This window comes from Myiozetetes cayanensis, unplaced genomic scaffold (genome assembly GCF_022539395.1).
Source record: "Myiozetetes cayanensis isolate MyiCay16 unplaced genomic scaffold, myiCay2020 scf6-25, whole genome shotgun sequence".
Lineage (NCBI taxonomy): Eukaryota > Metazoa > Chordata > Aves > Passeriformes > Tyrannidae > Myiozetetes > Myiozetetes cayanensis.
This window is the reverse complement of record NW_026087853.1, coordinates 14,591,325-14,615,565: the sequence shown is the minus strand read 5'-3', so window position 1 is coordinate 14,615,565 and position 24,241 is coordinate 14,591,325. Positions and strand designations below refer to the sequence as shown.

Below are 24,241 nucleotides of genomic sequence, written 5' to 3'. Positions count from 1 at the left end.
ATCCGGCTGCTTATTAAACACTTCACATGTGGACACAACATATTAAAGCTCCAAGGGAGTGGGTGGTGGATGAAAAGTTGTGAGGCCTAGTTTTGGTAATTATTTGCTGTATGAGTTTGCAAAAGGACTTTTCACTCTCCTTTGCTGTATTTTCAATGAAATTATACAGGGTGCATCCTGAGAGTCAAACTGAGGATAAATATGATTAAGGTAATCAGTAACATCTAGCACTAAGTCCATTTCTCTAGATCAGACAGCCCCTACAAAGGCAGTGGCTATTCATTCATTAAACACTAGGAGAATTAAGATAATTTAGATAATTAAGTTCTACAAACAAAAATATATGTGCTGAGTTAGCTGGAAGCTTTAGGAAGCTCCTCTGCTTGTAACACTGTTCAAGAAGTTCATGGGTTGGTGCAGAATACTGAAGACACGTTGTTAAGATATCTAAAGTATCATATAATCTCTTTACATTTGCAGTAAGATACTTCAGGAAAAACTGGTAATTCCAAGTAGCATTATTTAGCAACTTATTAAGGTAAACTCAGCAAACATTTAAGCACCTAAGGCAGTGTTGTGTTCTTAAAATGTACTTTCCAAACAACTAAGTTCATTTACTTTTAAAAATAGCAACAGTTACATCCTGGTAGGAGATTGTATTGAGAAATTTAGGCAAAGTAATTAAATTTTTTTTGTGGTTACATGACAAAAATATCCTTAAGCCTAGTGACTAAAAAGTCCCAAAATACAAGAAACCTCCAACCCTCAAAATTCCTATTAAAGTCAACGCTTCAAAATGCAAACAATACTATTCATTCTAAACAACCTTATTCAAGATTCCACACGTTTACTCCATTTAAATCAGTTACAGAGAATCTAGTTCAAAACCAGACATTTAAGAACATATTTTTAACAACTCTGTGCTCAATCCACACCTTTTCTGCCATACTGCACAATCACTTCCAGAATCAAAGAAGTGAAGGTTCCACCAAAGCACTTCAATTTTTCCAAGAATAATTATCCAACTTTCTGTGCCCAAGTGCAAATAAGAGACTATGGAATTTTGAAACTTACCTGTAACATACCAACTATTTCCACTTTATTAAAAAAGATGAAAGAATGAAGTGTTGATAGCATATTTTCCTCAAAAACTGAGGGAGTGGGTAGGACCATATCTTGAATATACTGTACTCTGTATGTCTGGTGTATTTTTTGCTTCAGCTCTGGGTCAGATATAGGTATCACTTCTTTAAATTTTGCTGTTTTAGTCAGAAATTCCCTGTGTTTCCGTGACTGTGATAAAGACGGATCATATTCTAGGCATCCAATTACGTCCATTATACATTCCTCGGAAAACATGACTTCAAAAAGTGCAGTTCTGTTCAAAAGGAAAATTCCCTTGATAATTTCATATAAGTGGTGTAGTCCTTCGATGTTCTCCAAGTCTTCGCACACATGAAAAATTTCCAAGAGCTTCTTTATATAACCCTCATTTTCCAGTGCTAGTGCGAGTTTCTCACGGCGTAACGGTGAAGGCAGTGAAGATGCCACAAGTTCTGCAATCTCTTCTAGTCGACTTAGTTCACAGGATGGCAATTCTAGACCTGGTGATGACATATCATCAAAACGTTCTTCCTCAGATTCATCGACAAGGTCCTGAGTAATATCGACAGAAGGGTCTTTGCCTTGAACCTACAAAATAAAATTTGTGAAAAAAGCAGAGATTAATTTTTCTGCTGCTTGAATGATTTTTAAAAAATATCATTTGAAGTATCACATGCTTTTTATCTGTATGGGTGAAAGAGAAGTGCAAATCTAAGTTGGACACTGAATATAGTTGGTTTGGAAAATCAAGAGATAATTATGGATGGCAACTTTTTAATAGACTACTAAACTAAGCTACGTTTCCAGTCTATTCTCTGCAGACAGATTTTTAAATGCAAACCAGTATTACATTATTGCAGTGACAGCTTTAAACACTCATCTATAGGCTACTAACTGCTCTTGATGCTTTGAAAGGTTCTGCAACTTCAAACAGAGGAGAGAGACCAGTCTTGCTGATTTAATTATTGTTTTCAGTTCTGGAGACCTGCAAGTCAAAATCTGTTACCGTGCACTTTCTAAATACTCCACAGACACAGAATCCCCTCATAAGGACAGAAAAGCCCAAACACTGACAAAAGAGAAGTGGAAAACTGTCAGAAAAACAAGGCACAGGACCTGCAAAGACCTCTCTAGAGATACGAGGAAATGCGGAAAGTACGAATTAGTGAAAAAAACTGACAGATGCTTGGGCACCAGAGCATATCATCTTTAATGACATCTTAATTTTAGCATCTGCTTGGAGTCTGATGTGTCAAATTCAGAAAGGCACTGCTGTGCAGAGCAGTAGAAGGTAATGTTCTTTTTCATCTTGAAAGTCAGCAAAAAAACCCTGGGAGAAAAATACTTCATTTGTAACAGCAAGCCTATACCTGGATTAAGATCCAAAACACTGTTAAAAACCACATATTGTTCTGCTTATACATCAGCAACCACTTTCATTATAAATGGTATCAAAGTTTTCCTTTTAGAAGAAGTTTTCATGACAGAGGAAGCTTAAGATCTATAAAGTGCACTAGACATAAATACAATAGCATGGCCTCAAAACAGGATGTAAAGACACTGGTTTCCTACAAAAATATTAGATCTTTACATGAGGGTGAGGAAGCTGGGCTTCTTATCTGGGTGTTTCCCAAGAACATAACTTCCCCTTTTCCCCATTTTGTTTCTGTCCCCAACTTTCAACCCATTGACTGCTAAGGTTCCTGGAAATGTTTCTGTACTTATTTACCTAAGTTTCTCTACTTATTTACATAAGTGGTAAACTGTTGAAAAGACTCATTCCTAAAAAAAGGAATAATCTATACACATGCCACCACAAAAACATATTTCTTTTGCTTTACTTCTGAAATCAGTGACAATGAATTCCAAAAGACAGAGTGGAGAGAGTTAGAGGTTTGTTAAGAACAGAAACAGCGCACAGAGAGCAATTTAGAGAAATCCCACACAGTGTAGCCGAGAATTAAGAAAAGTTGCAATGTTTGGAATGGAAGAAAAAACTCCAAATAAGAACTGACAAAACGAACTAACAGCAGTGATTATACTGATTAAACTCTTATGGGTATTGGTCAATACCAATACAGGTATTGGTTAATAACTGACCAAATACTATCCACAAGCAATACTGATGTGGTGACTATACAGTCATCTGCTCTCAGAGGTAAAACGTATGTTAAAATATATAAATAATAATAAATAATGGCCAGTCTTCGCGAGCGAAGATCCGGGGAAGGTCTTTACACCTTCCAGCCTGCGCATTGGATTTTTTTTTTTAGGTGAGACACAGTGTGCGCGGAACTGAGCCCACCCTTTAATCCTAAGGTTCATCTGCCGGGGCCAAGCGAGCTTGGACGGTGGCAGCGAGGTCCTCAGGATGTAGGTGGGTTGCCTTTAAGGGCTAACGAGCCCCACCTGCCTGGGAGTGGCCCTGACCAGGAATCGAACCCTGGTCTCGGCGGTGACAGCGCCGCGCCCTTACCACTAGACCACCAGGGGCTCCTCGTTAAAATATATACATGCTACATATAAATTGTTTAAATTCTTAAAGCTGTATCTTTAAGGCGATAATACAGGGACAGAGCTATCTCCAACTATCAGATCAATCTTTCATAGCCTGGAAACATTTACATGGAAAAAGTTCTGAGAGGTACTCAATATTTCCCTCACCTGAAACAGAAGAATGAGAAATGTAGAAAGAGAAATGTAAATACGATACTGTTTTATTACATATACCATATATACAATACTACATTAGGGTATTTATTTAATTAGAAATATGTTATAAAATACACAAAGAGCTCACATACATTCTTCTCTCTACAATAAAGCTTTGATAGGTAATCTTTTCCCTTTTGGTCAATCTGGAAAAAGTTAATTATGACATTATTGTAATGAAAGTTTTTCAGAGGTGCACCTCCTTGGGCAATAATAGAGATAAAGAGTTATGTGAAGCAGCAAAACCTGAAAAACCTCTAAAAAAGTACCCAAAACATAGATTAAGTTTGTATTAAATTTCTGAAGGAAGGAGAAAGTGTTCAAATTCAAAAATGCAAAATCCTGAGAGAGGTGCTAAAACAATAGTTGTTGCTTTCTATGTACTGTGTTGAGATTCATCTTAAAACAGCCTAAAAAGTTTGAACACAAACATTAGGATGAATTAGGCTGTCTCAATCTTACATTTATCAAACTTACCTGACATATTTTTTCCCATATTTCATCACATCCTGCTTTTTCTTGAAAGCTAAGTGCCAAATCATAATTTTCAGCTTCAGACCACACAATCAAGGTATCCTTTAAAGAGAAGAAGAGTATTTTCAGGCAATGTATTTCTGTGTTTAAATAGTAAAATTTTTAAATAAAAACAGGCTGAGATCTAATTCTGACAGGATAGTAATACAACACAAATGTAAATACTTTTTAAAATGTTTATATACTCTAAGATTCTTAGGATTAAAACGATTTCTGCATAAATCAGAACAAAGAAGTTTCAGAAAGATACTGAAGGTCTTAATTCTTATTTCACGTGATCATAATACTGTAAATCTCAAAAAGGTTGATCCAGAATATGCACTTCTACCTCAGTACACCCTCTGATAAAATACAATAACAAAAGCAACAGCTTTTGCGGCTTTTATGCTTGGGGTTTTTTTAAAAATGTTTCAATTGGATCACATAAAACTACACTTCTTCTTTAGGATCAAAGTTACAATCTTTCTTTTTTTTCCATTTTTATAGGTCCCAGAAGACACTGTGCTAATGCACAGAACAGTTGCTTAAAAGGCAGCCCCGAGAGGCTTACAAGGTTTAAAGAACAGAAACCTGAATAAGCACAGTTAACTGCCTGAGAGCACACACACCTTTACACTGAGCCACGCACAGGAGCTTTACTTATTCCAAACTACAATTCTGGAAGGAAGTTTTGCCCTAGATTTCTAGAAATTATTTGAAGCTGTGTTTAACTATATGTAGTGCCCAGACACTTAAGTTCTCATCTACAAGAGAGGTAGTTCAAGAGTTCATCAGAGCCCTCATACTGCATGCAAACCCAATATACAAAAGTGGCAGCTGATGCAGCAAACAGCAGTGCCGCTCACTGACAAGGCATCTGATGAAGTAGTTAAAAGTCTGCTAAATAATTCTTAGAATAACTAAATTAAAAATATAAATAAATAAATAATATTAAAAGAAGAAAAGAAAATTGGTAATATTTACACATACTGAATCAAGTTTTATTTTCAGTCTTTTGTCTTCCTATAACAGCTAAAATATAGCCACAGTAAATATATATATCTCCATGAAACTGTATTATGACAGCTAAGTGCCAAACTGTGCATTTACTCACTAGGACAAGGGACATGAGGATTTTTCTACTTGCATTTCAATGGGAACATAAAATACAGAATTTGTATTTCTTAAAGTAGAGATTTTGCTAATAGTGATTATTCCTAAAGAAATCAATTTTAAATATTTGCACAAGCACTGTAAGTTGTCAAGCATTTATAAAGTTTAATACAGTTTACTAATTAATTTGCTTCAAATACTAAAATGAACACTGAGGATAAAGAGAAATCTTAGATTTTGATATGCACTTACTGGAAAACTCCTTAAACTAAACTACAATCTAAATAGCACCATCAGCTAGATCCATTAGGGTTGTCAAGCAATACAATATAATCAATTTGCCATTACCAGAGCAGCTATACTGCTTCAGAGGCACTAATGGCTTTACCTTGTAAATGGCAAATAGTTTACCTTTTCCTTTTCCAAAGGGTTGAGGAAGAGGTGGTACACAGAAGAAAGGGATTTAGGAAGACCACCTCCAAAATACAAAAGGAAGAAAAAAAATTGCAATTAATAGCTTATTCTCTACAAAGTCATGGTGCAAATACTCTGGTAATAACAGATTGACAGCACCTGGTACTGCTGACTCCGATAGAGCAAGGAAAATAAGTTTACAAAAATCTAAAAAGTGAAGGTCCAAAAAAAAAAAAAAACCAAACCCACAAATTTTTTTGTTTACCATCTGTTAAAAACAGTATGCATCTTACTGCAGTATTCATTGTAGGTATCAGGTTCAAATTCTAATACATTAATCTCTGCAATTAGTATTCATACTGCAGTAACTTTCAAGGCCATTGTCTCATTAGCTTCACACTGTGTAGTGCTTAGTTAATTAAAAAAACCCAAACCCCACAACTCACCCTAACACTACATTTCAAGTTGATCCTAGTAGAACTTGCAACTTTCCCATCTACTTTTAATTCTGTTGAAGTCAAAGTGGTTAGATTTCTAAGCAAGCAATTTTCCAAAAGTTCAAAATTTATTTTCTTCTTGATAAAGAACATGACTAACAAATAGGGAAATGACTATTTTTAAAACCTGCCTTTGAAAACTACAGTCACAGATGTACAGAAGTGTATTTGGCCATAGTACAGCAACTGCTTTACTAATATCAGGATTGGTTTACTAATATCAGAAAAGTGTTTTCCAATTGCCAACGTCAACAATTTTAAGTTATTAGTTATCTGTTGTCTTATTACACAAGTGTTTCATATTATAGATTATTATCATTTCCTAAACAGAAATCTACCAATTGCTACTCTCTGATCTTTAGGAAACAGTATTTGTTTGTACAGCCCTTCTTGCCTCAAAGGTCTTTTAAGAAGAGAACATGAAACAGTGACAAAAGCACTTCACTCTGCTGCATAATACACAGTTCTGTCAAAGTTTAAATTCACTGTTAAATGCTGACAGTTATGAATGTAATTTCATTTTGTTAATCCTACAAAGTTTATAATCATCAAAAAGAAGAGCAGTACAGGACTTTGACTTGTATGAATAAATGACGAAAGGAAATTCTAAATGTAGTTAGAGATAAAAAAATGCATGAACAACAATGTTGTTTCTGCTTGTTTTATTTTAAGAATAAAATCTGTGTGCTTGATCTGAAATCTCCTCAGTGTAATCTGAATCCACTAACTACTCTGGATCTCTCAGCTATGGAATAAGACTATTTATTGCTTTCAAATATCAAACATTACTTCTTTTAACTCCAGAAAGCAACTGAAATTTCTTAAGAATGCATTCTCCATTCCAAGGGAAAACAGGAGCATGGATAAATACGCTTAGTAATAGCAGCTACCAGTCAGAGGTAAGGAGATGTGTCTTGCATATTACACCTTGATGAGATCTTCAATTTTACATGTTTCGTGGAAGTTCTGGCTCAATTTGATCAAAAACACGTCCTCTGTTTTTGCATTACATACAAAATGTTAGCCTCTACACAAGGAACTGGATGGTATGATTAGAACATCTAAACTTTGTTCTTATCTAGCTCATCATTAAACAATTAGAATGTGAAACTGCAGTATTAAATCACAGTTGTATCAACTGTCATAAACACGGACAGATGTTTTATCATTGAAGGCTTTTATACTGAGTGCTCTGCAAGAATCCCAGCATTTGAGCTCCTCACATTTTTCAAGATGCATCACAGTTCTTGGCAAGATCTTTTTTAAAGAGGATGATAATCAGGAGCTATTTATGTGGAGTTCACGATCTTATCTCAAGCTTGGAAATCATTTGCTGCTTTGCAAGACAGTATTTTGACGGTAGTGCCAGTTGGATCTGTCATCACCACCTTAGCCCATACAAAAATTGCTCATCTCCCCAAGAGCATTTATATAAATTTGTCTTCTTTCATATTAGTGTTCATTATGACTGCACAGGTGAATTTTTAAATGGAACCAGAAGTTTTAAGCATGGCCTCTTTTCAGGAGACCTGTGTATTTAACATTCCCATAAAGAGGTATTAATCATTTTTATCAATGGAGGGTAACTTTGTACACTCTAATCCTTATAAGGACAGAGCCTGAGGCAACAATTCAGAATGCAATTGGAGATTTCTGTGCTGCTTCTCTCACTTCTGGCTGCACCAAGCCCACACGAAGCACATTCTGGTTAGTTACAGGTTTTCAAGGAAGTACTGCTGTGTGCTACAGTTTTATTTGAGACTTCATGCCTAGAGAAACTAACCTTCAAACGTACTACTGCAACAGTTCAAGCCAGGAGGCAGTGGCAACTGAACTTAAAAGAACAGGGCTTAGTATCTACCCTCTGACTTCTCATTTCTTGAAATTATTGCCAAAAGGCTTCCTACTTTCTTCAAGAGTAAAAATTTGTTGAATACACATTATCAGTCTAAAATCCTCACCATAACACTCACTAGAAGTCACAAGTTTATTAGACATTAAATCAGTTTTATTTAACAATTGGAAAGCTGATTAGCAGATGTGTTATATAGCATTCACAAGATCTCCAAAGCAAGCCCTGGGATTTCACAATGAAGAATTTCAGAGCAATTAGTACTCAGGATCTGATTCTGTTGTAAAATTATGATTTCTTTCCTCATGTGATAAAATTAACAAAACTGTTACTGTTTGACCATGGACTCTCACTGCTGTGTGTGTCCAGGGAGAACACTACTCTTGTCTGTAGCTCCAAAACTTTCTCTTGGCATCCCTATAAGATTCAGGTTAGACTCAAGAAGTAGTAACCCCCTACATTAGATAGGTCTTTCAGAAATTCCTGCTTTCAATCTTAAAAAGCAAACGAATATTTTCCTACTAGCCCTCAAATGATTCAGGCCTACGACACCTTTCTGGCCCACACTGAAAATTCAACACAGCAAGGCTGTTTCTCCCCTTCAGGGACTGCCTGATTGCTCGTTCCTTATCTAGGCACTTACATTGTTTACAGTCACAGACATTTCCCTGCAAAGCCACCTTTCAGCATCTTGCTATGTAAATATTTACAATCAAAAGTACAATTTCATAAGCAGGCTTCTGTTTAAGAAATCAACTACTGGCACTACCCAGGCTTTTTAAGGTAAATATACAGTTATTGTGGTAGGTCGTGGCAGAAGCTTCCAGCTAAAAAAGCCACTCAAGTAATGTAATACAAAGCTTCAATTCTGCCCTTGGTTTTATGCATTTCCTCACGTGGAACCTGGTTATCTAGATGTCCTACCAATTTATCCCTAAAACTGGACTAACGTATCAAATGCATATTCAGCCTGTATTCTGCTAGCTTCCTTGGAAGTTCAAAAACTATACATGACTTTTCAGTTAGTGATTTCACAGCTGCATTCCCATGAATCACGAGGAATTAAATCAATTTATTAGTTCTGTAACAGAATGTTAACTCACTAGCCTAATGACCATACCAAGCAACAGCAGAAAAATCAGATTACACATGAAAACAGACATGAAGGAAAAGAAGCATATTAATTTAAAAGAGATGAACTGGCTCAGCCCAAACCCAAGAGCAGTCCTTCCCCTTGTTTATCCCCTCAGCTCACAAAGCCACATTAACCTGGCTATCATAGGCACAAATTTTATTGAAACAGTTTCACTGTTGGCTCGCTTGTCATGACAGCAAAGGTAGGAAGTTCATCTTCTCTGAGCATTCTGCCAGTGCCTTTTTGGATCTTTTCAAAATTTGGCTTCTTTATTAATAAGTCTGCTCTCCATCATTCAAGGATGACCAAGTTACATTGCTACTGCATGGTACTCTGAATGAGCCGAAGCTTTGTACTCTTGTGAGGAACTGAAAAAGAGGCTGCAAAAGCAAAGGACACAACACTTCTAGTGCAGAGACAAGACTGCAGCAGGAAGCTGTAAGCAAGTCGGGTCTTCCTTGTTTCAGACATAAAAAGGGATACATACTTCATCACAGGGTTACAGGATGTTCATGGATGTATCTACAAAACAGTTGAGGATATTTATTGTTCTCTTGTTAAAGCATTGCCCAAGTATATTGAGAAGTGTATACCCAAGTCCACACCCGTATCAAGTTTCTCCCTAGATAAATGCTATGTATATATTTTTTCCTCCTTCAGGGCTGCATAGGAAGAGGTGTGTTCTCCTAATATACCAGTACAATTTGTTTTCTGAATAAGGATCACTTGCTTAAGAACAGCATCTCTGTCACTAGCATTCTGAAATTTCAATGCCTCAAAAAAAATGCCCCACAATTAAGATACCTTCTACCTTTACTAGCATACTAAGAAAACAACCAAAAACAGAAGAGGAAAACCAAGTATTCCATGTGTGATCAAACAATGCACTGTATAATTAAATTTCACTTACTAAACAAAATTTGCTTTTAAGCTGTGTGCTACTACTTACCCAGTATATTCCATGGCAAAGTTATAGAACCATTATCTAACACTTTAAAATAAGAAACCAACACAACTTAACATATAGCTATAAACAAGAATACAAGTCAGGTGTCCAAGTAGCTGTACTGATGCACATTTTGCTTTTTCTGAAGAAGTTTTTGCCTACAAATAGTACCTTAACATAAGAAATATTAAGTCCTTTTTCTGAGCCACAGGACATTAGTTTCTCAAGTTGTTTTCTTTCTAGCTCATTTTCCTCATACGGGTTCCTTTCTTCTACTTCTACCATAAGTAATGAGTTTGCCAGGAAGTTCTGGATGCTCTGAACCACTTCCACCTGTAGCAACTCTATATTGCAGAATCAGATACACAGACATATCTGTCTTTTTGAACACACAGCAGAAAATGAGCCTTCATTGTGACAAAGATTAATTTATCTGACTAGTGAAAGGGTAGTTAAGATTGTCTATGTGTCCATGCTTTACAGAATTATTTCAAACCTCCTGATGTCAGATAAAAGTCTGGGAAGACTGGAAAGCAGACCATGCAAGATGAAGTATCTCAGGTTGATGTATGATAAATGAGTCCCTGAGCAGGACTCAAGGTCTCCCAAAGTACTCTTTCTCTCCTAAAGGAAAGGTAGACAGTGGTATTTACCACCATAAAGGTCAGTCATGGCTTTCAATCCAAAACATCAAGAAACAAAAAACAGACAAAATTTTACTAGAAGCTCAGGTTAAGAGGGTATAACTTTTATTGCTTTGGGGGTTTTTGTTGTTTGGGTTTTTCTTGTTGTCGTTGTTTGGGTTTTTGTTAGTTTAATTTCCATGTATGTTTTACACATCAAGGGAACAGTGGCAGCAAGGCAAACTTGTCCTAGGCCTTCACACTATTATTTTGATAAATAATTATCTAAGCTGTGCAGTTACTAGAATGCACATATGTATACCATAAGATTGTGTAATTTGCGATATCAACAATTAATAAGACCATCTGTTTCACACTGGCATTAAAGTGCAGCATAGGTTGAAGGTTCTTTCACCAGCAGAAGCACTTTAATGTTTATCACAAAGGTATCTACAACACTTTTGCTGAAGGATCCAAAGCAACTGGCACAGCAAGTTTCTGTAATTTACCACACATGGTCTCTCCTTCCTTCCAATCACACATTTCAATTGGTCCAATAAAAGACTGTCTGGGCTGACATGAAGCTTGTAAAAAGAAACTAAGTCAGAACTCATCCACTTATTCCATTAGATATCTGAAGTGCCCACAAGCCACGTGCTGAGTATGTCACAGTAAAAACAGACATGCTGCTAGGTACCCCTTAAAATGGAATGGAGGTTCACCCTCAAAACAAAATTCTGAGATAAAAGCCTGGTAAGATCATAACACACCAGACAGTTACTTTGAAGTTTTAAGTCTTACATTCTTGAAATTTTGTAAGCACAACTAACAACTGCAGTTGTCTCCTGTCTCAGGCTGCAACTTCACCAGTACATAAGGCAACATAAGTGGCCTCCTGCAGTCAGAAAGAAAGATCAGAGGGATTTGGAGTACCAACTTGATTTTCTTGTTGTTTACTGAGTTAAGGCAGTTCAGAGGTCTAGAAGCAGAGTTGGAAAAAAGCTACTCTTCCTTTCAGTTGCTAAGCTCCAAGTTTAGCTCATATGGAATCAGGTTTAAACTCCGAACTCGCATTTTACTAAAGGAATGGGTAAGTGGACCTCACATGAAAAATAACAGGCTACAAAGCAGATTTAATAAACACACCAAGAAACATTCGGCATTTCTAAGGCTCAGAGTGGAGTCCTATGTTCAATGTACATTAGAGAATGTTTTGCTTAAATAATATGAACAATCCACCTGAAAATATAAATTTCTGTCTATGCAGCATTTGAAAGCTTTAAGAACAGCATTCTTCCTTCTCCAGCACAGAAAAGGTAGTGCTGTTCTAATGGGACAGACTCATATTTAATATTTTTATTCTCTAACCGTGTTCTCACACAATGGCCAGTACTCATTTGTGCTAGAGTACAACACTACTCTGACCCAGAGTAGCAAATGCTGTTACACTGACAGGTACGTGGTGGTTTGCACCAATCTTACAATTTTGTGCCAACTCAAAGTAGGTTTTGTGGCTGATCTGGCACAAAGCCTATTGACACAAAGCTCCCCCCTCAATGCTCTTCGAACAGATTTAAGCCAGCAAGTTTACACTAGATCAGCACTTTATACCATAGAGCTGTGAACTATTCAATGTCACTTAAGGAGTCCTAAAGCTCAAGTTACTGTATCATAGAACCATGACCTCAAGCTAGTCAGGATTATAGCAAACTCTTAGTCTGCTTTGCACTTTTGCTGGAATTGATTCTTCAAATCCACACTGGCCTTATCAGTTGTTCAGTACAGGCTGTTTATATGGTGCATGATGAATTATATCAAGAGACAGATACAGGTTAAATTTTTCAAGGAAGGATATTTTTAGCCCATACTGATTGTCCCCATTCAGTTCAACATACAATCCCACAAACAGCTGCAGCCACACAACCATTGTGACTGCCAATGAGCAAAACAACAGTATGTGTATGCCTGCAATAAACTGTTAATGCAGAGTGTTTTAAGACATTAACTGCTACAAGATTCTGGCAAGTCTGAGTTGACCAGCTTTTTATTTATACAGAATGTTTTGAAGCAATATTAACCCATATCCACCTTCCAAGTAAAAGACGAACACACATTAACATGTAAAGAGCTTTAAAGCCTTCTAGTCTTCTTGTGAATAAAAATATATTGAAAGTTGTAGCATCTGAAGCATAAAGAAGAAAAAAGGTAGATGATATTAAGTTTCAGATACTATAAACCTCAGGTACTTCAGCTACTCGTGATTTTCACAATTATGTTTTACCTCTCTCTGCCAGAGCAATTTCTGGTGCAAAACAGAGTGCAAATTATCCATACAACTTCACAAAAAATCCACAGAGAAATAACACATGGATCATGAAATGCACAAAAATGGTGCACACTACTTTGCCTCCTATTTTTGGTACAAGAACATAACATACAATTTGCAATAGAGGAAAAAAAAATACTGTACGGCAAGACTGTTGATTGTATTGTTAAAGAACCTGCCTTTAAACAAGAGGAAAAGAAAAGTATGTTTACCTGTTGCTTCTGGTACGCGGTGTTCGGATTAATTTTGGACTCCAAAAGAAGAGAGCCTAGAAAATAAAAAGTTTCACTTATTTACATATGTACTAAAATTTTAATCTCCACATGAATTTTTGGATCGCTCTTTCTCTGAGCAGGTATTGTCACCTTTCCTCCCAACGATAAGCCTGTTAACCCCTATTCTTGAGCTTTATATTTCATTTGTCCCTCAAAGATATTGTTCACATAGTAAAGAATAACTAAGAGTGCTCTGAAGACTGAATTTTAAACCTCTTTCTTATTCTGAGTAATGCCTCTTCCACAGAAAATTTTTTAGAGATTATAAAGTCTGCAAAAAGTCAGCACACCAAAAACATCACAACTGCTTTCCACAGAATAATACCCATGGTTGTTCCATGTGAAATTTGTAATCATCTGGTATTTGTTTGTAAAGGTTCGCTAAAACACTTTTTCCTGGGAAACATATCTAGAAACTAAAGCTTAGAGTGGCAACCATTGTGACTGCCAGTACCAAAAAACTTCACACATGATAAACTTAGGAACAATGGTTTCACAGCAGTTTATACTGATTTAAGACACAGAAGAGCAATTCCATTCTGTGTCTGTTTTCCTTTCACACAAGCGTTGGCATTAACATGTCAATTTGGATGATCTGAAGGGGTGATCTAGGTGAAAACAACCCTTAAAACGTTGTTGGGTTTTTTTTTCTTGGTCCAATCACTTCCCCCACCCATCTTGCTGTTCAGCTTCACTAACCCTTTTCATGACTCAAATTTCCATATCTGCAGAGCTGGACTAAGCATACATGAAGAAATACTGATAAATTAACTATTTTATAATTAAAACATAAGGCTGCAAGTAAGCACTTTTAAGTGGCACTTCCACCTTCACTTACCTGTTTAAATTTATTCCTTGAGAAGAGTCCAAAATTTAGGTGTCAACTTCTCAGTTTCATCGCTATAGTTCTAAGGTAATCATAATACTAAAATATTTGCCACATATTCTCACAAAAACTATAGTAAAGAAAAACTAAAATGCTTCAACCACCTCAAATGAAAACCTGAGAACCTGAAGACAAGTAAACAAACTACTAGGATTTGAAAAACATACTTGGAATTTAAACCCATACTTTCAAATCTCTCAACAGAATCAACAAAGGCTGGTCAGTTTTCACTATCTGAGGAGTATATGAAATACAAAATCCACAGCAAGAAATATCCCAAACCAAAGTCTGCAAACGAGGTATCACCATCCTCAATCTAATGGGTTACAATTACAAAAAAACCCTCCACACTCCCTTGGTGAAGAACTGCTACTGACTAATAGAAGATCACAGAATCATACGATGTTTTGGGTTGGTAGGGACCTTTGTAGACCATCTAGTCAAACACCCACTGCAATAAGCACTGATACCTTCAGCTAGATCATATTGCCCAGAGCTCCATCAAACCTGACCTTGAATGATTCCAGGGATGAGGCATCTACCACCTCTCTGGGCAACCAATGCCAGTGTTTCACTAGCCCACAGTAAAGAATTTCTTTCTTTCATCTAGTCTACATAAGATTTCCCCTGAACCTTCTCCAGGTTGAATAACCCAAAGCTGTCTCAGCCTTGCCTCACAGGAGAGGTGTTCCACCCTTCTGACCACTTCTGTGGCCTCCTCTGGACCCAGTCTTTCCTGTGCTGCAGACTCCACAGCTGGACACAGCACTTCAGGTGGAGTCGCAGCAGAGGGAAGTAGAGGGGCAGAATCCCCTCCCTTGACCTGCTGCCCACGCTGCTTTTGATGCAGCCCAGGACACAACCGGCTGTGAGCGCACATGGCCAGCTCATGGCCAGCCTCCCACTCACCAGCACCATCAAGTCCTTCTTGGCAGGGCTGCTCTCGACCTGTTCATCTCCCACCTGGACTGACACCAGGGGCTGCCCTGACCCAAGTGCAGCACCTTGCACCTCACACAGGCCCACTCCTCGAGCTTGTCCAGATCCCTCTGGACGGCATCCTGTCCCTCTAGCATGTCGACTGCACCACTTCAGCTTGGTGTCACCTGCAAAACTGCCAAGGGTGCGCTCAATCCCACTGTCTGTGGCACTGATGAAGATGTTCAGCTGGCAGAAATGAGGAAAGAGACTGAAGAACCAGATCACAGAACTTCACTTGCTGTAAGAGTGGTGTGTATCATTAAAAAAAATTACATAAATATCAGAGTATTTTGTTGTCTGGTAAGAAAGGTTATTACTTCACAAATTTAGAAGCTTTACCAAAGACTATTATATTCATTAGCTTATCATGCATGTCATAATCAGGTACATTTATTTTTTTAAAAATTAACAGTGAAAGCTGCTTGTTCCTCATTTTTAAGTCTTTTGTTCTACAAGAAGCAGCCTTCACTAACAAAGTTGGCTTGAGAAACTATCACCTTGTCTCAACTACAAACTCAGATACTATCCAACAACAAAACTGAAATAAATACCCTTCAAAGGAAAACAAAGAGGACAAAAAGGCTCTCTGTCACCTCAAACCCAGCTATACTAGCTTTCTTTTTTTGAGAATTTTTCCACTTTTCTAACCTGCATCAGCTTTGCTACCAAAGCAGCTTACCTAAAGGTAACAGCATAACCAAAGAAAAAAGCAATCACAAACCACAAAGCAGGACAGAGAAGGAAAATATCTAAGATAAGCTTTACTGATGAAATCCAATAAACTGCTCATACCTTGACCATAGTCTCAATCTTTGAACTTTGGGTTTGTCTAATGAACATCTAAAACCAGCATGCCCTTTTCCATTATGATCATCAGCTACAGCCAGTATTTCACTTCAGTCTTTCAAAGTCCCAGCTTCTACTCCATGAAGTTTAGAATATTATTTTGTGCTATTAAGTTGGCTAACTTCTACAAACTCCTTCCTGTCTAGAAAGATTTATTACCAACAAGTATGAATTAGAATCTTCAAAGAATCGAAAGTAATTGATAATTTCAACATTGTATTTTAACTGCTGAACACAGATCTACAGACACAGAAATCCCAAAATTAGCAGAGTACCATACATAACCTGAATGCCATGTTTGACAAAATACTATTTAAAATAAAAATTTGGAAACAATTGAATGCAGACAGTTAATTTTCTGAGCCAGAAGCAGACACTAGAGAATGACTCCTTTACTAGACTTGTCACAAAGAGCATTTCTTCTTCTCTACTAAACCTGATGCTTGTGGGAAAGACAAATGAAGCCTTATAAGGCTTGACTTGCTTCTCATTAACACATGATTCAACTTTATTCCTCACCATTCCAGACAATAGAAAAGTATTAATCTAGAGATAGACACATAGTTGTTCTGCAACTAATAACTGCTCCAAATCCCTCCTTCTGGAGAATACGATGCACCATTTGTGCAGTATGTTCCACAAAAAGGGTTCAACAACTCCAAATCAGTGACTATTCTAGTAGTTGTTTCAGTAAGTGTATTTTCATACAGTAAGTTTTACAGGATCAGGCCCCTTCCTGGTATGAGGCAGCCTTAGGTCTCTGTTACTTGCGTCTGGAAACCAGGCAGCAGTAACAGATGTCTGAAACACAAATATGTTCTTTAGAAAAAGGTTACAGAAATCTAACATACTGCAAATAAACTTCTCTTCCATTCAAAGTCATTATCAGTATTGATTCCTAAATACAGTTTGAGATGCCTTTGTCATAAGCAATTACTTTCTATGTAGACATTTCTCTCTATATTCTGTTAGCACTATCCTAGAATTTGTTCAGACTACCCAGTCTACTTAATAAAAATACACAAACAAAATTCATCTTCGTTGACCGGATGACTCTATTCAAACTTAGGTAAGACCCATCCTTAAGCAAGCTATGTTTTTAATCAACACTCCAACATTATGCAATCTAGTTATTTTTCTAAGTTATAGTATTGAATGAATTTATAAACATAACTGTAAGGCATTGGTGCCAGAAAGTAACATCTGAAACCACCCATAAAAAAGAAAAGTGATTTGCAGAATTCTGTTATCTGCCACATTAATGCAATACAGCACAGCTGGGAGGTTTGTTAGTATAAAAACACCATTCTGTGCTGTGGAAGGAATGTGTGTATAGGGAAAGTCTTGCTCAAAAGAGATTACCTACAGATAGTGCATCTATTTTCAGCTATATTTAGAGAAGACCAAATATCCCAATCCCATAGTCTTAAACTTAAAAATCTGCAGAACTTGTTTACATATGTGCATAAAGAGGAGACCAGCTGATCTGGAACACTGCTCCTGTCCCATCCAACTGTTATGTGGATTCTTCCTTAAAAAAAAAAAAAAAAAAAGTGCTGCTCATTACTCCTCACTGGTATAAACAAGTTCATATTTAAATGAAAATTTCAATTCAAGAGCTGTCTTTTGCAAGATGCACGCAGAGGTTTAAGTTCTGCTGCAACTTAATCACAGAAACTCAGAAAACAGCTCAAACCAAGGTCCAAGAACATGCTCTCCATTACAAGAGACTACTCCTCAGTCTAACACACTTCTGAACAGTCAAACTCAAATATTAACGGGGATAACTAGGATAAAAGAAAAAAAAACAACAGAATAATACATCCTCCTCCCTACTTTTTTTCATTTTGATCTAAGATAAGTACTCCATTGCTTTCCTAAAAATAAGTAAATGAAATTAATCCACTGAGTTTGAGCAAGGTAAAACAAAACTTAAGACAAATTTTGTCTAAGCTTCTGCTAGTAATACAAAGTTACACTAAAGAAACAGCCAGGATGGGTGTCTGCCCTGTGGCAGAAGTAATTAACATACAGACTTCAGAAGCAGCAAACTACAACTTCTGAATGAAAATGGTGAAATACTTCCTAAAAGACAGTTGGCAAATATGGTCTCTAACGGAGGGGTTCACTTTGGCTTGTCAGAAGTTTAGGTACAGGACAAGTAAGTTTTAATTAAAGGTTTAAGCCTTCAAATTAACCCAAAGTAGCTGAACAGAAAAGTTTATTTTAGAGGTCACTTAGTTATCTGGGCTCAGAACAAAAAAAAGACAATCTGAAACCATGCAGTAAAAACCAAGAAGCAGATAGACATTTTAAGAATGAGGTAGGCCACAGTAGCCTAAAACACTATGTGAGAAATAGGTACGAAATCAAAGGCTTTTGACTACACTGAGAAACTCACATGGAAGGTGATAATTTGTAAGAAAATATTTCACAACTGCTCTACAACTGCAATTCAAGTAGAATACACTCCAACTAGGAATCACACAAAGAAACTTTTCAGGGTTTTAAATAAAAAGTTAGCAGTAAGTGGAGAAAAAAGTTACATTTTCCTGCTTCAAAGCATAATATAACCAATCTGAAAGCAGTCTGTGGTATTTCTGTTCTAAAACTGATTACTCCAAATTGCCTGCAATGCCTCTTACAGTTTAGTGTCTGGAAACATTAGACATCTCAGAGAACAACACAAATCACTCATCTACTTTAATTCTTTTACGATGGTGTTAAAACAAACACCAACACAAGTTAAAAAACCACTCCTATATATTAAAACCCCCTTTTATTCGGTTGTTATTCCTTCAACTCCAGATGACAGCTTACCTTAGACCTGGCATACAGACTGTATTACTCTTACCTGAACACCCTGACCATGCCATAAAATCTCAACCACTTGTAAAGAAGCCCATTTACACCAAGTCATGGCTGCAAAATCCAAAGACTGAACCACGAGCTAGCTCACACAGTCAGCCAAACAAACCTCTGCTAATTCTGCTGTTGCTCTTTGTACAGCCAAACTGGCCTCCAGGAGTGGGAATTACACAGAATACACAGAAGGAACTACTACTGACATCCCCATGACCTCCCCTACTCAAGAAAGGGAGCCTTCACCTTCATGCTGATCCCGAGGTATTCTGTCAGCTTCCTGGAGTAAGTCAGTAAGAACATGCCAGTGTGCACAGGATGAATCTCAGCTCAAAGGCTAGGAAAAGCTGGTTTAGAATGCAGGAAGGAAGAAGTTTCATTGTGGAAGGAGGAGGAGCTGACAGAGAAAGACAATACAAGAACGCAATGGAAACATGGAGGCAAATGGTGCATAGGCCAGGTTCCTACTACCAGTATGTCTTCAATAACTGGGAAAAAGTGAAAAATCACAGTCAACTGCTTTGTTTAGTTAAAAAAGCATGCAAGGGAACACATAAATGGCACAGTTTCTAAAACATAAGTCTGGAGTTATCTTTTTCAAAAAATCACTTGCTCATGTGAAAATGACTGTCTTCAAAATTAGCCCACAAACAACAGACACTGGGATCAAATAAAATATGAATCAAATTTTATGAGGTGTTTACACCAGCAAGTTTGAAAAACTAGCCTATTAATAGAGTGCACATTTACCCAGGACTGATACTACCTACTATATTAAGAACTTAAGCTCTGTATATTATTCAATACTTTGAAGTACTTGTATGTGGTTTGAGAGAGATCTAATGTGTGTGTCCTACCAAATACACATCTGTGTATTAGGTGCAGTTAGCAAGTCTGAGACAGTCCTGCTTTGATTAGAGTATCTCAGCTACACAAACACAAAGCAATGACTTCATTTTTGGTTTTATACTAATTTGTGTCTTACTTCTTAGAGATGTTCATTTACAACAAATAAGCTGGTAACAACGGTTCAATTCAGGATCTAATCAGTCTTAAGCCTATATATTCTACTGAAAGTTAATACAGGGATTTTAGTTTGAATGGGCTATTTCTTCACAAACAGGTTATGAAATGCAGTTCTTTTACCTTTTTATCCAAAAAAGAATGAAAAAAATCAAGAAATTGTTCATATATAGGAGATATGACGGTTTTTAAACATGATCCCATCAGCCATGTAGGTAGCCAAGACAGTAACTACAACAAAACATGGTGTAAAAATCAGCTTAAAACCTTAGTATTAAGTATTAAAAACCTTTATAATTCCTTCCCTCATATTGAAATTAAACTAAGTCTATTTCTGTTTTGAATGTTTTCTCTTACACTGTGAAGCTGCTCAAACTTTAAACGCATCTTCCTCACTGTAAAATAAATAAAATCAAGTATCGGTTTAACTTTTTCAAGTATAATCAAGAAACTACAAGACCTTGAGATTCGTGCTTATCAGAAGCTCAGTTATCAAAATCCTGCTCAGATGATTGATTCCTCCGTATCAGTTTATGATCTTTGCTGCAGGGATTATTGTAGTTTGTTAGAACTTTCTGAAATAGTAAGAATTATTCTCAAGTTGCTTTTCATCCTAGTTCCTACAATGAAAAAGCCTAAAAAATAAAATTACAAGGTCTGTTGACAGTCACAATCTCCAACTAGATCTACAAGTCACTAAATACAGTAGCTACACATCAAAAGAAGTTGTAAGTCACGCACTAACAAACTTCAATAGCAAAATGGTACAAGCTTGATATTCCAGAGTATACATTTTAAAATTTACTCTGATCATAGCAGTCATGAACTCACTTAATCAATAATGAGGACTAGCCCAAACATGTAGCTACAGGGCTAGACACTACTACTCAACTTACATTATCGACGTATGTTGTCAGAAAACGTGAAGGAAGTTGATAATGTATAATTTTATTTACATGAAGACCTAGAACTGCTAAAGGACTGAGAGCTCCTATTCCATTAAAATAAAGGAAAAAAAAATCTCTGAAAATGCTGTTCTGTCCACTGTATTGTCTTTACTATCGTAACAACTGTACTTTGATAACTGTTGATAGCTTTTAGACTGTTTTACATAATTCCAAAGGCTACCAAAGAAAAAGGCGGGTGATAAGAAGGGTGTTAATCATCCAAGGACCGTTCAAAACATCTAATACAAACCAAGACCTAAGTTTTGAACAACTTTCACGAGGCAATCGTTTCCAGAAACATCCACGAAAGGATATATCACAATGATCAATTTTGAAACCGGAGTACACAAGGCATCTAATAACAGATCACCATAGTCAAACCCATACAAGATTTACAACGAGACCTGAACGCATTTTGTAAGCAACACTGCGTATTCAGTATGAACTAAGTGCCTACCATGCTCGCACTTGACGGCAATCTTTTTTTTCACTTGGCCTAACACAAATGAAGTCTGGTTCGTGCCTACTTGCTTTCAGAAATAACATTTGAATTACCCAGCAAAACACTAAGGCAACAGACCCAAAGCTACACCCAGGTCCTTTTCTGGGTAGGACGAGGAAAGACTACACCTTCAGCCATACACACTTACCATCACTCTCTGCCCTGACTAGCAGGGACATGCCCTTGAGCCTCTCCACGTAGCAAGAGGACACATGCCCTGTGCCTCGATCATCCCACTGGCGGTCCTCATTTAGCGTGTAAACCTTCACCCTCCGCCGGGTGTCCGTCATCCTGCCGCCTGCCACACCGCAGCCACCACTCTGGCTCGCAATCGCTGGAGCAGCGGAAGGCTGGTCGGGGGCCAGGCCCCCCTCAGGGGAGGGGAGCGGGAAAGAAGGGAGCAGCCCCACACGGGTACGCCAAGCAAGCTCTTCTCTTCAGTGCCCCAACGGGATCCTCATTATGGAGGATAACAGAGGATTGGGGTGCGCAGTGGAAGAGGGGGAACAAGGGGTGAAGATGTGAAAGGGGAGCTGCTCCTCCAGGCACAGTCAGGCGCTGCACAAAAGGCGAGAAAGCCTACGCAGGGCAGAGCCGCAGAGAGAAGGGAGGCTCTTTGCAGGGCGAAGGGCAGGCAGGAGAGGCGGTGAAGACAAGATCCCGGAGGAGAAGTGGATCCGCGGGACTGGAAGCAGCAGCGGACAGCAGCCGGCGGGCAGTGACAGGAGCAGGCGGCCCTGGAGGCCGGGGCCCTGCCGAGGAGAGCAGACGGGGTCCTGGCGAGGCCGGAGGGAAGCAGAGGAGGAGAGGCAGTCGGGAGAGGGGCCGCTCGCCCCGGCCCGGAGCCCGGCTCTATTGTGCAGCTGCTGCCCAGGCCCGAAGCCCCTCGCTCGCCGTCCGTCAGCGCGGGGCTCCGCGGAGCCGCCCTCCTTCCCGCCGGCGCTGCCCGCGGCCTGCGGACACTGCCTGGCCCGCGGCGGGGTAAACGACCGGCCGGGCTCAGCGCCCCGTCTCCCCCATGAGCTCCGGTCGCAGGCGGCGGCTTCACTCCCAGCTCGACTCCGCCGCCATGTTATTCTTCTTCCTCCTCCTCCTCCTCCTCCTCCCGGTGCTGCGGCGGCTCAGTCCCGACTCCCCAGCGCGCCTTGCGACGTGGCCGCGCTTCCAGACGCTCGGCGGCCCGGCCGGCCGGCAGACAGACGCTGTGCCCTGCGGAGGGAGGGGGCGAGCAACAGCGGCTGGTGCGGCCCGTCCGGCCCGGCTCCCTCCGGCCCCGGCTCCGCCTCAGTCACTGCGCGGCCGCCATCTTGGTTTCACCTCTCACTGGAGGCGCGGGGTCTCCCAGCCAGCGGCGGCACGGGCGGCCCGCCGGCAGTTAAAGGGCCAGCGCGCGGCTGTGCGCGGGCGGGAGGCGTGTGGGGCGCCGTCACCGCCGGGCCCGGCAGGGCAGAGCAGCCGCCTGAGCACGGCTGCTCCTTTCTTTTATTTGTTTTTTTTTCTTAATTTTTATTCCGAGTGAATCCCAAGGTTAAACAGATTTTGGTTGAGCGTGTGTTGGATCTCCACAGTCGGAGATGGGATCGAACAGTTGCAATAACAGACAGAAGCTGTCGAGGCTCTGCTTCTGCCACTGCTGCCAACATCTGAGCATATGTTTGACAGGCTTCCCTAAAATACGCGAAAACACTGGTACATTTGGGACCCCACAGACACCACTGCAGGAGAGAGCCCATTTCACAGTGCATTGAGATACGCAGCGGGTATGGGAGCTCACAGCAATATATACTCCATTAGATCCACTTACTTTTATTTTATGCTTTCGAACAAGTACTATTAGTTGTTTATCAAAGTTATCCTGAGACTGGTTTGAGCCTGTTTATCTCAGTTATCCTGAGACTGGTTTGAGCCAAAACCACAGACTACAAACTTTCACCACAGAATTAATTACATGTCATGAGGAAGCTTCCAGTGAAGACCTGTTCTCCTTTTTCCATCTTCTATTTTGCTTGCCCCATGAGGAAGGCAGTGGTTGCCTACAGAATTGATACCCAGTTTCCTGGACAGGCTCCCCAAAAAAGTGGTCACAGCCCCAAGCCTGACAGAGTTCAAGAAGCATTTGGACAATGCTCTCAGGCACATGGTGTGATTCTTGTGATGTCCCAGGCAGGGCCAGGAACTGGACTCAATGACCCTTGTGGGTCCCTTCCAACTCAAGAACTTTATTCTGTGATTCTGTGGTTCTTGATGTGCCCGGACAAAGCCATTTGGCCTTTGCTTTTGTGCCTGGCATTGGTGCCCAAGGGCTGTTTAAGAACACAAGAGCCTTCGGGAGGGTTGTCTGCGTGTCCATGATGTAGCTGAAGGTATGTTATGCTCATTTTTCTCAGTATGCTGTTCTTGGCTAAAGCAGCAAAAGGTTTGAAGAGATTCAGATGTCTGAGAACTGTGGATTGTGGCCCGGATGAAGGGAAGCCACCACACAGCAGGCGCACAGAAAGGTGCTCATCACCTTTGTTTTGTGCCCTGCGCAGCCCCCAAGGGGACATGCCTGGGGAGGTGCTGTGGCAGAATTTCTCTTAGGCTGTTATGGAGATGGATTTCTGTGACTTCAGAAAAGATTCACGTCACTTAGAGAAACCCCTGTAGAACTGCTATACTCACATACCATTTACAAATTGTACCCT

At 39.1% G+C, this 24,241-nt stretch overlaps 1 protein-coding gene across 1 annotated transcript in view; it reads right to left on the bottom strand.

The window, feature by feature from the left end:
- Window positions 1-22,860, bottom strand: part of PPP4R3A (protein phosphatase 4 regulatory subunit 3A) — a 45,109-nt gene extending 22,249 nt beyond the window's left edge. Inside the window, exons 1-4 of the mRNA XM_050337037.1 lie at window positions 21,706-22,860; window positions 13,448-13,503; window positions 4,294-4,392; window positions 1,075-1,692 (exon numbers count right to left, since the gene is read on the bottom strand). Coding sequence (XP_050192994.1) covers window positions 1,075-1,692; window positions 4,294-4,392; window positions 13,448-13,503; window positions 21,706-21,847 — 915 coding nt within the window. The 5' untranslated portion in view covers window positions 21,848-22,860. The remainder of the gene's footprint in view (window positions 1-1,074; window positions 1,693-4,293; window positions 4,393-13,447; window positions 13,504-21,705) is intronic.
- Between the last annotated feature and the right edge of the window lie 1,381 nt (window positions 22,861-24,241).